This window comes from Python bivittatus, unplaced genomic scaffold, assembly GCF_059951505.1.
Source record: "Python bivittatus isolate LINGU-HERP-01145 unplaced genomic scaffold, Pbiv_v1 ctg000370_np1212, whole genome shotgun sequence".
Lineage (NCBI taxonomy): Eukaryota > Metazoa > Chordata > Lepidosauria > Squamata > Pythonidae > Python > Python bivittatus.
Window position 1 is genome coordinate 185,265 of NW_028277062.1, and position 17,436 is coordinate 202,700.

Below are 17,436 nucleotides of genomic sequence, written 5' to 3' on the forward strand. Positions count from 1 at the left end.
GGCAGCTATATGAAATAAATGAATGAATGAATGAATGAATGAATGAATGAATGAATGAATGAATGAATGAGTGAAAGGCTGTATCTTAAAACCTGTTATATCATTTTCTTTAGGTGCCAATTTAGGTTCAAATCAACCCTGACTGTTGTTGACTACAAGAACAAGCCCCTGCAGTTTTCTTGACAACATTTCAGAAGTGGTTTGCCCTTGACTTTTTCTTCCTAGGGTTGAGAGGCAGTAAATAGTCACCAGTTGGCTTCTGTGCCTAAGGCACGACTTGAACTCACAATCTCCCAGCTTCTAATCCAGCACTTTCACCACTGAGAGAAGCGAAGATGTGTAGCTCAGGGTTGAACTGTGGAGTCCTCAGGGTTCTCTGAGCTTGGTCCTTTTCTTGCATACGTTTCGTTACCCGGCTAGGTAACATCTTCAGTGCTAGAATGGGATGGGGTTTGCTCTCTGTTTATATACTGGGGCATGCCCTGCCAGTGTTGGTGGGGGGTGGGGGTTTTGTTTTCTTTTGTTTTTTCCTCCTTGATTAGGGTATTGCGTGCTTTTCCATCCAGCTGTGCAGTTTATTGGAGGTATGTATCTAACGCTGGTGGGCAGGGTATGCTGTCTTAGGCATTCATGTAGAAAGAATAGTTGTTCCTTGGTGGAGTTTTGCCTGCCTGTAAATTTTTCCCATCTGCATGCTTTCTGAAGTGTTTGACACCCATATGTGGTACCAATAGAAGCAAATATGTGTAGCTCAGGGTTGAACAGGGGAGTCCTTGGGCAAACCCCATTTCATCCTAGCACTGAAGATGTTACCTAGATGGGTAACGAAACATTTGCAAGAAAACAACCAAGCTCAGAGAACCCCAAGGACTCCAATTTCACCACTAGACCAAATTGACTCTCTAACCCAAGCCCTCAACAAGCTTAATACTGTTTTTAAAACAAAGGAGTTAAAATCTGACCTACACATGTCACTGACCCATCGACGTTGTATCATTGCTCCAAAGTTGATCATCCCATTGTGTTTTAATGGGCAAATCTGGACCCACCTTGCCATTGTTTTTCACAGTTCCTGAATGTTCTGAAGTACTTCAGAGCACAAAGCACACTTCAAGATGCTTTAATTTTTTTCCTACAAAAATAGAAAGAAAGAAAGAAAGAAAGAAAGAAAGAAAGAAAGAAAGAAAGAAAGGGAACATTTATCAATTGCTTAATTTCAGTGAAGGTATAAACATGAATTTTAATACAAATTGCAATGCCTATTTTCTGATTTTCACACTATGGATGTCTGGTTTGCTGGGGAAGCATGCAGGTCTCTCTAGCTGGTATGATATCTATTAGCAGTCAGTAAAGAAATAGCTAATGATCATTTTCTAATGACATGAGAGCCAGTTCTGGTTCATCAGATCTTCTTTCTCCTTGCAGGCATCAAGCAGCAAGTATTTGCCCAACAGGGTATCCATGAGGACATTCATGGAAGTTCTATCCGTCAATTGTTGTGTGACGATGGAGACTGCAAGATTTGTGCGCGTGCTGCTCAGGAAGCCTTGGAATTTATTTACAGCTGGGGGGCAGAGCAGCATAGATTGAAAGACTCAAGGGGCCAGGAGTCTCCTGTGTCTTGCATAGAATACCCTGTCCCACCTTGCGGCTTTCTAGTTAGAGGCCCTGATTCAGTCCCACAAAGTGCCAGTGAACCTGCACCCTTTTCTAACCATACTCTTCTTGACCAGAAGACACCTTCTTTATCAGTCTCATTATTGTTGCCAGTGGATGATGAAGGTAGAGCATCTCCCATTCCATACCATGCTCCCTACGCCTGGAAGGAAGGGACCAATCTTTCTGTCAAACAGGATATTCTAAAGGAAGACTCCTTCAGGTCAGCTTCATTCACATATAGCACTTCTAGCAGTTCCTCAAAATCCTCTTTCAGCATCTCTGAGATCTCATCTAGCAGCTTGAAGGTGCACAGGTCAACTAAGCACCAAAGGAAATACTATGATCATCACAAAGCCTATAAAGACTCATTCCAGAGCTCATCAGGAAAGGCTATCACAGGTAGAGGATTCAAGAAAAGGTCTACTATAATGACCCAATCAAAGCTGTGGCCAGCCGAGACCAACAAGACAGGCTTAATCAGATTTACAGGCATGCCCATTTCTTTTATGGAAAAAACTGTGTTGGCAAGCTTAGAAGCTCACATGGTGACAAAAAGAATGCAACATCTCATAGGATTGCCCTTAGCCCTCCTGAGGTCCTTCAAAAGGTTCATGCCTACTGCTCCACGCTCCTCTGCCCAAAGGCACCAGAGGAAAGCCGCTGTGGTCACAAGACCTCAGATCCTCTCCTTTATAGCCACGGGTACCAGGAAGGAGCTAGAGTGGCACCTAAAGAAAATGGTTCAGCAAAAGCGTTGGCAACTACCCCAGAAGGTTCAAGATGCCCTCAAACACATTAAACCCTACTTTCAATCAAGGCAAGAGAAGTCTTCTACAGCAGGCTGGCGACATAAGCACAAGGACACAGGTCACATTAAAAGTGCAAGAAAGTTGGGAAAACCGATCACAAAGCAATATCACGCAGTGGAGGTCTTGGACTCTAAAACCATTCCAACGTTCCAAGAAAAACTACAAGTGCACATTACAAAGAAATCCCTAGAGATTAGGCTGGAGACCTTCAATTCAATCGTGCGGCATTCCCAGAAAATAAATATTGCAAGGGTAAGAAATCAGCTCCTGCCCAAACTTATTCCACTTGGTCAGGTTCATCCTCAACTGAGGAACAGGTTGGACTTAAGTCTTCTAAAGAAAGCAGATACTGTGGAGATTAATGTTAAGAGTAAATGCATCTACTTCCTATGGGGGCTTCCAACAATTTATATGAAATCCCTGAGCAAGTTTGTCCCTAGTCCTCCTTCTCAACCAATTTCCTCTACTTTAGTACATTCCTTGATTGGGTTTGGTCTTACAACACCTGCCTTAATCATATCCAGTGATGGAAAGATCTTGGAGACCCATGTCCTAAAAAAGAGACTTCAGCACCAGTGGGGATTGCCTGGCCTGGTGTTGAGGTCCCTGAGAGAGTTCCTTTTATCAGCTCCACCATCACTGGCTCATCTTGGGACCAGATGCTATGATCAGTGTGAAGTTCAAATATTCATTGGCTATAGCCAACTCCTTTTCACCAACTCAGAGGTAAAGCAGAAGCTAGAGACCCACCTCAGGAGCAAAATCATAGAGAGGCAGTGGGGCCTACCCAAACGGGTATTTGAATCCCTGCAGATGTTCCTTCCACTTTCTCCTTCACTGACCAAAAGGTCCAAAGTAGATGGAAAGTCTTCTGTAAAGGAATTTAAGAAGGGAACACCTTCCACGGCAATGGTCAGTTACAATAAGAAACCATCTCTCTCTTTAGAAAAACATCAATCAATTCCAAGTTCAAAGGGTCAAGCACTGCAGAGAAAATTGGCTAAGAAAGCCCTTGAGATCCATCTGAGTCATATTGCTCCCACAGCTCAGCATTCTTGGGGAGGGGCTAACCAAAGGATAGTGCATAAGTTCCCCCAAATCATCCCGCTTCAAACATGTTCTTTAAAGCCAAGATCTCAGCAGCTTCTTTTTGTGGATCAAAAAACTCTTAGTCATATTGAGTTAAATATTATACACAAAGACCTGGCCTACAAGTGGAAGATGCCCACTCTATTCAGTAAGTCACTCACCCTGCTGATTCAGAATATCACACCATCGGCTTTCATTCACCACCTGCCCAGACAATCTGCTAGGTTTAGTTTCACTGGAAAGGACATTCCATTTGTTGGCCATGAAGCCCAAGAAGTACTGGAATGGCACGTGAGAAAGAAGACTCTTCAACACATTTGGGGTCTTCCACGTCTTATTTGGAGATCTGTCCAGTACCTTCTTCCAGCTACTCCTTCTGCTCATCCCCAGAAAAAATTGCACAGAGAGGTGATTGTTTTCCTACCAGAGGTCTCCTTTCTCAGTAATACCACCAAACGCAAACTGGAAAGAAATGTGCAGAAACGATTAATCTGTCAGCGATGGCTGCTGCCTAAAAGAGTTCTGGAGTCTATGAAGCTGTTTTATTCAAGTTATAGCTACCTGAAACCCATAGCACCTTGGCAAGTGGGCGGCATGAATAAAGAACAAGGTAGAAAACCCCCCAAAATTGGCATTGCTGCACCCCCACAGATTCATCACATATCCCAGGCTGAGGTTCAGCACAGATTGCAGCTCCACTTGGCTAAGAAACATTTGGAAATTTATTTGGAGGCTCTTCCTGTAACTGTTAGAACTTCCTGGAAGCACATGTTTTCCTCTTTGAGAAGACCTCTCCCTAAGATCATTTCTAAGGACCAGCCATTGCTGCCCCGCAGAACCTTACTGCCATTTGCATGCAGAAAAGCCATGAATAGGATTGAAATGACTGTGCAGTGTAATCATTTTGCTTCCTTGTGGGAGCTGAGCACCCACTATGTGAAGGCACTTAAACAAATGATGCCCAATCCATTGTTCCAGCCCCTAAGTCATCAGAGAAGGACTGCCTTCCTATTCACTGAAATTCAGTGGGTACCCCCTCCAGGATTCAGTATAGAAACTTTAGAACTGCACATTAAAAAGAAGAGAATCCAACATGAATGGGGTTTTCCAGTCCTTATCCAAAAATCACTCAAAAGCTTCATCTACCAACCACCTTCACTATCACTTTTAACCAAGACAAAAATCAGTGTCCGTACCCTGTTTCAAGACCTATTGTTCCTTCCCCAGGATAACTGCAAACTCCTTGAACTTCATGTGCAGAAGACAAAATTATACCGTCAGTGGGGTTTGCCACAAAGGGTTCTTAGATCTCTGAAGATGCTGTGGCCAGGAGTAAAAATTCATGCCTCAAGGCAAAAAACATTTGTGCATCAGACAAGAGGAACAGTATCCAGCTATAAGATCATCCCTCTATTCCAGACTAAGAGTGTTCTATGTACCATGTGCTGCAGAGAGAGAATGGTGGCAGTTGCATCACACGTTCCTCACAGACTTCCCTTAAAAGGATCCAGTGGTCTGGAGAAGATTTGCCTTCACATATCTAAGAAATATGTGGAGATACGGTTGGAGATTTTCCCAGATGTTGTTATGGGCTCTTGGAAACATAATGTATTGGCAACCAGACAACCTCTCCCCAAATTAATCTCCCATAGTCCCAAGTCTTTACAGCCCCGGCGGATCTTCCTACCCTTCATGCACAAGCAAGATGCAAAGAGGTTGGAGATGGCAGTACAGCTGTGCTATTTTAGTTCCCTCTGGGGGCTGGGCAAAAGATATGTGGAAGCCATTGATGTAATGATTCCTAGGACATACGCCTCACCCCTCCAGAGCAAGAGGGTTCCTGCTGTGGGGTTCTCAGAGATACAGATAGTGTTTCTTCAACAACAACAGCGAGAGTTTTTTGAACTGCATATCAGGAAGAAGAGGTTGCATCATGAATGGGGCTTCCCAGCACTCATCCAGAGTTCCCTCAGGGTCTTCATGCAGGGTTTTCCCCCAAGTCCCACCTCCCACAGGACCACAATCTATGTCCATAGTTTGCCCCAAAAGCTTTTGTTTCTCCCCTGGGCAACTTGCAACTACTTAGAGTTTCACATCCAGAAACTGAAACTGCAGCGACGTTGGGGTTTACCAAAGAGAATCCTTGAGTCCCTGAAATATTTCAGCCCTTCTGCTCCTTTGGGAAAGGCTCAGCTCCCCCAAAGTGATAAGGAAAATAAATTAACAGAAGCAAGGTTCAGTGCTGGACAAAACCAAAGGGCTTGTTCCAAATTGGTTGAGTCCATACATTGTTCTCCAATGACATTGGATGTCCTCAAGGAACACATCAGAAGAAAATACCTTCAGATGCAACTAGAGACACTCCCTGGACTGGTGAGACAGTCTCACAAAAAATCTAGTATTATGAAACAAAAACATCTCCCCAAATTGATTTGTGCTGGGCATAAATCCCCCACCAACAGAGCTCTGTCCTTGCTCTTTCTGCCACCAAGTAATATAGATACGTTGGAGCAGAATGTGAGACATAAGCATTTGGTGTTCTTGTGGGGAATGAGCAAAAAATACATGGAGTCCTTATCTATAGTGGTCCAAGCAAGATGTTTCCCAGCCCAAACCAGAAAGGCAAACATTGCATTCCAACAGCTGAAGACCTCTTTTGTTCAGAAAGAGGTAAGGGAAATGTTGGAGTATCACATCCAGAAGAAGAGACTTCATCATTTCTGGGGTTTGCCTTTCCTCATCCAAAGCTCTTTACAAGCCTTTATAACCCCCTTATCCATTGACACCCACACTCCTCAAAGAGTAAGGCAGGAAATAAGAATTTGGGTACAGTATCTGCCATTTGTTTCTGAGTTTGTTCAGCAGAACTTGGAATCTAGCATTAAAAAGATGGCCATTCACAGCCAATGGGAGCTGCCAAAAAGATTACAGAAATTTCTACATGGCTTTGGTCCCACCCCTCCAGGAGATCATGAAGAACCAAGGGAATTCAGAACCTCTCTTGTACATGGACCTAAGTTCAAAACAGCACAACGTATCACTAGATTTCCAGAGGCAAGGTGTGTAGATGTGGTATCCAAGAAGGCCACCTTTCTCAGAGGTGAAAGTGAACATCTTTTGGAAAGGCACATCCAACATAAAAAGTTCCAGCATGAATGGGGACTGCCCTCCATCCTTCAAAAGTCCTTCCGTGCTTTTGCTCCTTTGCCTCCAGAGCCACCAAGAGCTTCATCCAGATTGGCCATTGCTGGCCCTTCAAGTCTACAAAGTGAAGTGGGAGTCACAACTCCAAGGTTGTTGTTCTTGGATCCAGTCACAAAGGAACACTTGGAAGCACATACAAAAAGACAAATTACAACACACAGATGGGGTCTTCCCAAGAAAGTACAGGAATCACTGAAGATGTTATTGCCTCCTACATCTCTCCCCCAGTCGGAAGAACTTCTAGACCAAATCCCACAGTGTACCTATGTTCAAGTCTACCCAGCAACAACTAAGGAGCTTCCAGATTCCAGATTCCAGCATCTGCCCATAATTAGAAAAGCCCCCCAGTGGAGGGGCCTGGCAGAGGAGGATGGTGGCAGGCAACTCTCATTTACCATAAGAGGATATCCCAGGTCTCCCTCTCCACAAGTAATGAGCCGAACTACAACTCTAGATGGAAAAGTGACTCCTAAGTTTCAGCAAGAGAGCATGGGTGCAACATTCTATACAAAGGAAGCTTGGGACTTCCTAGAATTCCATATCAGACACAAAAGGATCCAGCATGATTGGGGCCTGCCCTCTCTGGTCAAGAAATCCCTCAATGCTTTTGCCCCACATCCACCAGAGCTGCGGAGCACAAGTGCAAGAGCAGGAGTGCACATCTCCACTAAGAGCTTGGGAAGCAAAGGAAAAAAGAAAGGAGCTACTCATATGCCACTTTCTATGGTGCAGGTGATAATCCCTCATTCAGTCCTGTGGTTTTTGAGTACAGAGATCAAGAATTGCCTGGAAGCCCACTTGAAGAATTTGACCACGCGGCACAAATGGGGCCTTCCCAAACTGATTTGGGGTTCACTGAGGGCTAGTGCTCCTTCTCGACCTGAATCCCAATCTGGAACACACCAGCCTCACCGACAGCATAGCAAAGCCACCCCACCACATCAAATCCTTTTCCACCACGAGACAGAAAAGTCGCAACAGCGAGACACCTCTAGGAAAGAAGCTCCAAAAATGTCCAATGGCATTACCCATCAAGGGCAGCGTTCAGCTTTGGCAAAGCTGCTGTTCCTTACAGATGAGGACTGGCAACTTTTGGAATTCCACATTCAGCAGAAGAAAATCCAGCATGCTTGGAGTCTGCCTTCTGTTGTGCTGAGGTCCATGCGTGCGTTCTTCCCATTTCCCATCGAGGTACAAAGTGCAGAAAAGAAGAAGCTCAGGACTAAGCAGTGGGAAATGGGAGAAATAAAGGTGGTTGTCCCCTCCATCTTATTCCTTAGTGTGGAGACCAAAGAGGTTCTGGAAGCTCACATGAAGAGGAAGATTGCAGAGCATAAATGGTCTGTTCCCAGACGAGTTCAGCAGTCCCTGGGGACATTGTTGATACCCAGATCCCATTTCCAGTCCAAGGACTTTTATGCACAGCCTCCACTGTGTTGCCAGTGCAAATTGCTCCTTCGGGATACCAATGATTCCCAAACTGAGGAGGATGATGAAGACTTGCTGGAAGAGTCAGAAAAAGACAGGAGAACAAAGAGAAGGAAAGAGGAATATTTCCAGCCAACGAGCCAGAGAGGGGCTACATCTGGAAGAGCTAACAGAAGACAATTCTTGTTCTGCACTGAGGTAAAGCTTCCTTTTCTTTCAGATGAGGCCAGGAATTATCTGGAATTCCACATCCAGCAGAAGAAAATTCAGAGGGCATGGAGCCTGCCCTCCACAGTGTTGAGATCTTTGCATGCTTTCGCCCCACTTTCCCCTGAATTGGAAAGTCGCATCCAGAGCATTAAGGAGCGCATTGTCAGGACACATGGATGGAATAGGAGAGAAGTGGAGGTGATTGTCCCAAACCTCTCCTTCCTCAGTAAAAGAACCAAAGATATTCTGGAAGCTCATCTGAAGAGGAGGACTGCAGAGCACAGATGGGGCATTCCAAAAACCATTCAGAAGCTCCTGGGATCGTTTCTGCCTTCCGTACCTCCTTCCCAACATGAAAACATTCATCAACATCCATCATTCTCCTGCCAGTACAAATCCCTCCTGGGGACTACAGATGTTTCCCAAACTGAGGAAGAAGATGATGACTTGTGGCAAGAGGTTGAGAAAGACAGGAGAAGGAAAATAAGGAAAGATCAAGCTTTCCAGCCAAGGAAACAGAGGGGAACTACTTGTATGAGTGCTGAAGGAAGGTGTTTCTTATTACAGACAGAAGAAAGTCTCCCTTTTCTCTCTGACGAAGCCAGGAATTATCTGGAATTCCACATCCAGCAGAAGAAAATTCAGCGGGCATGGAACCTGCCTTCCTTGGTACTGAAATCCTTGCATGCCTTTGCCCCATTTCCTCTTGAAGAACAGAAGGATATGCAACACCCAAGAGACAGAAGGACCAAAAAACTCCTGTGGGATAAAAGAGATGTGCCAGTCAAAGCTCAGAGTCTATTATTTCTCAGCCCAGATATCGAGGAACTCCTGGATGCCCATATTAGACACATGATAGCAAAGCACAGATGGGGCCTTCTTGAACGGGTTCAGCAGCCCCTGCAATCATTTCTGCCTTTGAGATCCCATTCCCCACCTGAGTTGGAAGAAGAGGAAGAAGGTTCATTGGAGAATTCCAAGCCCAGGAAAGTCTATCACAAGAGAAGAGTAATGTCATCTGCAAATGGACATATTGAGGTGACTCCTTTCTTTTATTCAGAAGTGAAGCTCCCTTTCTTCCCAGACACAGCTTGGAACCTCCTGGAATTTCATATCCAACACAAGAAACTCCAACATGCATGGGGTCTGCCAGTCACTGTGTTGAAATCCCTAGATGCCTTTGCTCCATATCTCCATGACTCCAGGAAGCACCCATTAGCCACACAAGGTACAATGATAGCTCATAAGTTTCCCTGGGATAAAGAATTTCACATGATTGCCCAGAATCTGTCATTCCTTAACTCAGATACAAAAGAATACTTAGAAGCTCATCTGAGGAATTTAATTGCAGTACATAGATGGGGGCTTCCAAAACGTGCTCAAAAAACATTGAAAACATTTCTGCATCCTGGCACACTCCGCTCAGAAGCTCAGTATCATGCCTGTAAATCTCCTGAGGTCTCATTGCCCCAACCCTGGGTTACAGACAAAAGTCCCACGAAGAAATTCCAGCTCAGAAGTAAGGAGGCAAAATTACAGGCAACCACTTCACCCATGGCTTCACCCATGGTTGGTTGGAGAATCAAAAAGGTGGACTTGCCCTTTCTTGAAAAAGGTGTTCAGAATCTTCTGGAATTCCATATTCAGCACAAGAAAATTCAACATGCATGGGGCTTGCCTGCTATTGTTCAGAAATCCATACAGGCATTTGCTCCCGCAGAGTCACAGAAGAAACTACTATCTGCAGCAGACATGAACATTAAAACAAGATCTCTTGCAGAAATGAGTGTTGCTGCCAACAAATGGTGGACAGTGAAGGAAATCAGAGTTGCTTCTCAGCAGCTACCCTTTCTGCAACCAGACATAAAGAAGGATCTGGAAAACCACATCAGAAATCTCACAGTGAAGCACAGATGGCGACTTCCAAAACTGGTGCAAGACACAATGGTGGCATTTATTCCTCAAACTGAAGAAGTGGGAGGGGAGATGAAGGAACCATCCTCAACATATTATGATGAAGACATATTGAAATCCAGCTCTAGCTCAGGGGGACCTGACATGTATGACTCAGAGCTATTTTATGATCTCCACCAAGCTCCAATGGAGATTTCAGCTTCTTGGTTGGATACTGAAGAGCCATCATTTTGTCTTGATAGAAAAACCCAGCGCAACAAAACCATTCAAGGGAGAAGGAACAATTGGGTGGCTAAGGAAGCAGCACTTGAAGTGAGCAACCTACAGAAGCCACCGCCAAGAAGATCTGAATTGAATGTACAGCTGATGAAAGATGCACGAAGATGGGATTCAGACCTTCCTGGTGGAACACAAGACCCTAGGGGTCCACTTTTCTCGATTCCTACTTCTGGCTATCAGAAATGCAAATATAATGTCAGTAGCTCATCAGAGAGTTTAGCTATGGAAGAATATTCAAGCCAAAGAACTGATTGGTTGGCTAAAGAGAGGGAAGCCCTTCCTTGCTCTTCCAATATGTCCCTAAAGAAGGAAATTCTGCAACAACTTCAAAGCACCTCCCAGAGAATGGAAGATGACAGACACTATTCTGTTGGGCTGAAGCAGTCCCAATTATCAAAAGTCTCTAGTTCTAGCTGGATACCCATCAAGTCTTCTAGGATAGGCAATTGCCCTTGCCTATGCCATTTGCCTTCATCCAGAGCAGGCTCCATGTTCTCATTGCAATCAGTTACAAAGCAGGAATGGAGACCAGAATTAATTTGGGGTATGGTAAAGGAGACAGAAACAGATTCCTCTTCTCTGCTAACAGAGGACAGGGTATCCCCTCGATCTACTTCAGCAAAGAAGGCAAAAGTAGGGCCTTCTTTTCTTCTATCAGAGGATGCTACCTCTGATTCATCCTCAGGGACAACCCTAAGGAATGCTTCTCTTCCAGAACAAGACACCACCCCTTCCAGTACAGGAGATCAGGAAGCCCTATTTCAGGAGAAGAGAGTCTTTGCTAGCAATACAGACCTGCAGAACGTGACTCCATCAAGAGGTGAACTGCCCAATATTGCAGAGCCCTCTGACAAATTTTATCCATCCCCAAAAAGTGTGTTCTTCCAAGAAGTAATGCAGCCTTCAGTAGCTGTTGAGCAGACAACAATGCTGGATTATGGAAGTGAAGATGAAAGAACTGCTACAGAACCACACATGGATGAACCTGATAGTGGAAAGCACCCAAATATTGAGAAGGTAGAAGACGAAACCCTGAACTGGGAAACAGACTTATCACCAAAGGAACCTTCTACTGATAACAGGCCATTAATGGAACTTAAGAGCACCCAAGTGTCTGGGACAACCCAAAGGAGAAGAGTGCTCATATCAAAAAAAGTTCAAGACAAGAAACCCAAGAAACAAGTTCACCACCCTCATTTCCTAATCAATGTAGAAACTGATGAGAAAATGTCCATACTTGGTAAAATCTTGGAGAGAAAATTGCATCTGCGGTATGGACTGAACTTTTGGAAATATAGTGGTAGAAAGCCATGGATGGCTTCAGGAGAAAAAAACAAGGCATATACCTTTAGGTACAGGATAAGAAGCAGAACAAGAAGCAAAGATAGCATTAGAAGTCAACCATCAAGCAGCCCAGAAAGCACGAGAGGAAGCAGCAGTTCAGGTGGCAAGGCAAGAAGCAGAGGGAGAAGCAGAGAGAGAAGATCAAATAATGAAGGTAGAAGAAAGAAGTTACAGCCAAAGGAATTATGATGGTCATACCTGTAAGACATTTCCTTGACAAAGGGAGCAAGAAACTATGAAAATCAGTAGTTCCTTGATGAAGTGACCAGGAAGAAACTATGAACATCCCTAGGAGAGTATGCCCCTTTGGAAGACGTGAATTATAATCCAGCTTCAAGAACTGGGATCAAGCCATTGTGCCAAAGGTTGATAGACAACAGTGTAGTCCTATCACATTAATATGTTAATTTCTAAAATGATTTTACAGAAGCCAGCAATGTATTAATGAAAAAGAAACATTTTTTAAAAAATAGATATAAATATATATAATATTTGTTCATAAACCTATGGAATTATAGGTTGTAAGGGATTTTGGAGAACACCTAGTACCACTCGCTGCCCAGTGTAGGAATTTGCTATAACCCTCCCAGCAAAGGGCCATCCAGCCTTTTTAATACTTTAATACTGTTTAAATACTCTCCAGCAGAGGAGAGGCCACCATCTCAGAAGGCAATTTGTTCTACTGTTAAGTCTTACCATTAGGAAAAATTTCCTGATGTCCAATTGAAGTCTATCATGCCTTCTCACAGTCTTCTCTTATCCAGCCTAATCATATCCCCATGCATTCCTCATAGGTCTTTTTTTTCCCATCTGGACCCTTTCTCTTCTTGGTTATTCTCCTCTATTATTTCTAAACAGTAGGGATTTGGACTTATTTGGACTCTCTGTTGTTTGTTTGTTTGTATATTTGAACTTATTTATTGCTGAGTCATCGGGCACAGAATCAGTTGGCCAAGCTGTTAAGTTTGGAGAATCTGTTTCATGCTAACACACGTTAGACACACTGAGATGTTTTCTTGAATATACAGGAACTCAAACCATGGAGGAATTAGGAGATCCAATAACACTGCTTCCAACCGTCCCAATCCCACATGGTCCTCTTCAGGTTTTCACATGTTGAGGGCAAAGGTCTGAAGTAGCTTCTTAGAGATTTCTCTGTGAAACAGAATTCTGCCTTACCTTCAAAGGATGAGGGTTCCAGAATAGAACTCGAATCTAGAATCATAGAAACATAGGGTTTCTCAGAGTCAGGAAATTCCTCCTTAGTTCAATTTTGGATTCCCTCTATAAAGCTTCCACCCATTGGTTCTTGTCTTACACTCAGGGGCCCTGGAGAATCATTCCACATCCTCTTCCCTGTGATATCCCTTCATATATTGGAAGGCTGCTATCATGTCTTCCCTTAGACTTCTCTTCTTTGAGCTAAACACATCCAGTTCCTTTAACCACTTTTCATAGAATTTAGCCTCCAAGCCCCTCACCATCTTTGATAACAGCTATACCAAATAGGGTTTGGTCAAGCATTAGGACAGATTCTGTGAGGGTAAGAATCTCTGACCTACCATCTCATGTTTATATCCCGAACCAACTACTTTCTAGCTTTGAGTCTGTGACAATTGCAAACATTTCTACATATTAGTGTGTGAGACAGTAAAGCAGACTAAGGCAAGACTTATGCAAAATGGGGAAGTGAAAGAATGAAGACTGACAAATACAACATTAAATCCCAACATGAAACTGGATTCCTATTCAACGGATTACCCTGGTCTACATGGACCAGTGATCAGACATGTTATATGGCTAGATTGCATAACAGCCCATGGCCACGTTGAGCCTTTGGCTACTGTCCCAAAACAATAGGCAGGCCTATTGTCCAAGCTCCCATGGTTCATCATAGATGGAGAACCTTCTGAACAAGCTTCAACATTACAAACGATACTACATCACACTACAGTAGCTAGCCTTGAAGCTACAAATCACTGTGGTAGAAAGCAGTAAGCCACTAAAAGTTATAAAAAAGAGTTTGCACGTTTACTGTAGTTTAATTAGTATAGGAACTGATCTTTATTCTCCGAACCTCAGAAGATCCAGACCTCTGAAACTCATTGCCTTTGAAATGTTCACTTCACCAGTCTGGTGCTTTTATTTTCTTGTTGTTTTGTATTCATTTGTTTGTTTGTCTCTCCTGTTCCTGGGCTGTCTTCTCTTAATAGCTAAGCTTATTAATTGTTCAGTGAATCAGAGTACAACATATATAAAAAGGGGGGAGCTTCAGTCACATGATTGTGGCTGTCATCTTGACTTGTTTAACACCCCCTATGGATGCCCCTTGTTAATACGTTTTTACACACGTTGTATTTTTGCATTTTATTCTTTCTTTTTTGTTAATAAAACGTGATAGGAATTCTGAAAATCAATAGATAGGTTTTAAAACACTCAACCCACCAAGCAAGCATCTTTCTCTAAGAACAGGTTTTCAGGATTTGCTTCTGATTCCAAACAGTTCATGCAACAGAGACATGCTGGAAAAGCTTCCCCCACCCCCACCCCCAATCACTGAGAGAAATTTCTCTAAATCCAGTCCACATTTCCTCCTGGGGTTACCATCTCAGTAGCTACCAGAAGCTAAGATACAGAGGTTTTTGTTAGGGTTTAAATCACTGTGGGCATTAGCCAATCAAATTGCAAGTGCTAAGCTTCCTATCCCCAGAAAAGACAGGTCTCTTTTTCAGTGGACTACTTCTGATACTGAACGTTTTCATCGTAACATTAAAAAGCCCAGATTAAAAATAATAATATAATGTGATAAAGCATGCTTCAGGATCCTATCCCCTTTTGGGAGATCTAAGAGAAGTTATGATGAGGACTTTAATTCTCTTGTCACAGTAGCCCAGAGTGTTCTTTAGGCAGAAGGAATTGGCACCAAGCCAGGCATGGATTTGAACTAACTTTTTCTCGCTATTTGCTATTTATTTGTTTGATTGATTGATTGATTATAGTTGGCATTTTCTGCAGGAGCTCAAGATGGCATACATAATACTCTCGATTCCCTCTTTTTCCCACAACAACAACCTTGTGAGGCAGCTTCTATGGCTGAGGATGGATTAGAACCTGGATCTCCCCAGGCATAGTCTAACATCCTAAGCACTAGTGTGACTTCAAAAACCACAAAATGGCTGGGATTAAAAGCTATGTTGTGACATCTTGTGAAGGAGAAGCCAACATAGATCCTTCCTGAAGATTTGGTGTGCACATGTCTAGAGAGAATGAACACTAGCACATGATAGGTTGAGAGAGAGAGAGAGAGAGACTCAATGTCACTGTATAGGGAAGAATGAGGGGTACTCAAATTGAATCATGTTTGCTATTAGAGTCACGCTACATAATTTATTTAAATTTCACAGGATTCTCTGTGTTGTGCATTGCAGATTGGAACTTGAGCATTGGTCATTGATCAGAATAACACTGAATTGACTTGGAGATAGATCATGCCCCCACATTTCTCCAAAATTTAAATAGATTCCAACTTCTTATTCCCCTAGGCCACAAAAACAGATATTTCAGGCATAGCCAATCAATCTTAAAGATACTATGAGATCAGTATTCATTGCATATTCTCCCTTACAGTCTCACACCTTACCTACACATTACATAGTCAAAGACAGTGATGGCTCCTTACCATTTCAGTAGAATATATAGACAGAAGGAAGCAGAAGTTGTTGGCTTCTCCTTCACAAGATGTCACAACATAGCTTTTAATCCCAGCCATTTTGTGGTTTTTGAAGTCACACCCAAAACAGGTCCATCTCTGAACAACAGATGAAGCTTTATGTGAAATGTAGAAGCATCTCTGATGAACATTTCCCCTGTTCTCCTGCTTTGCACTGAATTTTCATGTGTACATTCAGTCACGACTATTGGTCCATCACCCCACTTTTTGTTGTTGTTATGGTCCATCAAGGCATCCCTGACTCCTGATGATTACAGAACAAGTCCCTGTAATTTGCTTGTTGATATTTTTGGCAGTGACTTGACATTGCCTTCTTCCTGGGGCTGAGAAAGAACGATTGGCCAAAATCATCCAGCTGGCTTCCCTGCTTAAAACAAGCTAGACCTCAGAGTTTCCCTTCCTCTTCCTTTGCTCACAACAGAAGGTTTTTTTGTCATCCAAGAGGCAGATGGAATGAGCTAAAAAAATAAATTCTCAAACTCTTGGGGGATTTAGCTGCAAAGATACCTTTTAATTTGCAAAGGCAAAAATCCGAATAACCATCAATGGAAACAAAACGTTCCAGTTTTCACTATTCCTTTGGGAACATGGAGAACTTGTCCAAATTCTTGAAGCCCAGGTTTTGTAATACTTTGGTAACTCCATCCGTTATTAATTAAAGTGGGACAGTGGTTCTGTGTAGAGGTGTTAGGGATTGTTTTAAGTCTTCCAACCCTATAGAATTTTGCTTTGTTCTTCTTTCAGTGACAGACTAAAGGAGGTGTGTTTGCTTTTAGCATATAATCCCTTCTTCAGGACAGTCTTTAAACTGGCAGTTTTCAAGACTTTTTTGAAGGGAATGGATCATCATCCATTACAGTTGAAAACTCCTTTCAAGAAGCTGATTAGGAGTTGGATAGAACGATACCACCAGAGGTGTAGAATGAACATTTTTACTTTTTCTGTAGTGATGCTACAGAATTATGCAGCTGTGACACACACTCCAACCCTTTTGTACATGTCTCATGATATATGACGGCACCATTGTGCCATCGCAAGATAATGTAATTACATAATGTAATTGTAATGTAACTCCACCTTTGTGTACATCTGTGGTCATGTACTAAGGGATGGAGCTTTTTATATGTTGTTATTACTATACGTTTTTTTTCTCTATATATATGTATCTATCTACCTATATCTATCTATCTATCCATCTATCTATCATCTATCTATCTGTCTACCTGTCTACCTGTCTACCTGTCTACCTGTCTACCTGTCTATCTATCTATCTATCTATCTATCTATCTATCTATCTATCTATCTCTATCATGTGTCTATTACTAAGTGCTCAAGTCACATTTAAGCTGAGCAATCTTCAAAGGTGAGAAGATGGTAGTTTTTTGTCAAGGCCTCCATCACTGCGTGCATCTCCTGTATGGGTAGCACAGTGATACAACAACAGAAACCTTTCCAGAAACTAAGATAGGGAACCATTGTGTCCCCTGAATTTACTGAGATCAAAGGTTACAAGGCTTAGAACCAATGACAGAAAAGCATTGAATTTTTGGTTCTCTTGTGGGATTTGGATGATTTTCTGTTTTTATTTTATTTTTGGTTTGTCACCCAGCTGGCCATCTTTCTCCCTCACTTTCCTTTTCCTGGGATTTCCAACCATTCATTGCAGTCAGGAAGCTCTTTTTCTTTCTATTTCCTGTTACTATTTCAAAAGGAAATGGGTGTTGCCCCCTGAGGATAAAGAGGCAGAAATATCTGACAAAATGAGGATCT

The 17,436-nt window shown here is 42.8% G+C and overlaps 1 protein-coding gene across 1 annotated transcript; it reads left to right on the top strand.

Moving 5' to 3' along the window:
- Positions 1 to 2,150: 2,150 nt before the first annotated feature.
- LOC148215819 (uncharacterized) lies at positions 2,151 to 8,413 on the top strand. The gene is made up of 3 exons (XM_088141983.1): positions 2,151 to 5,930; positions 6,990 to 8,272; positions 8,410 to 8,413. Exons 1-3 carry the CDS (start codon positions 2,151 to 2,153, stop codon positions 8,411 to 8,413), a joined length of 5,067 nt encoding a protein of 1,688 aa, XP_087998109.1.
- Positions 8,414 to 17,436: the final 9,023 nt, after the last annotated feature.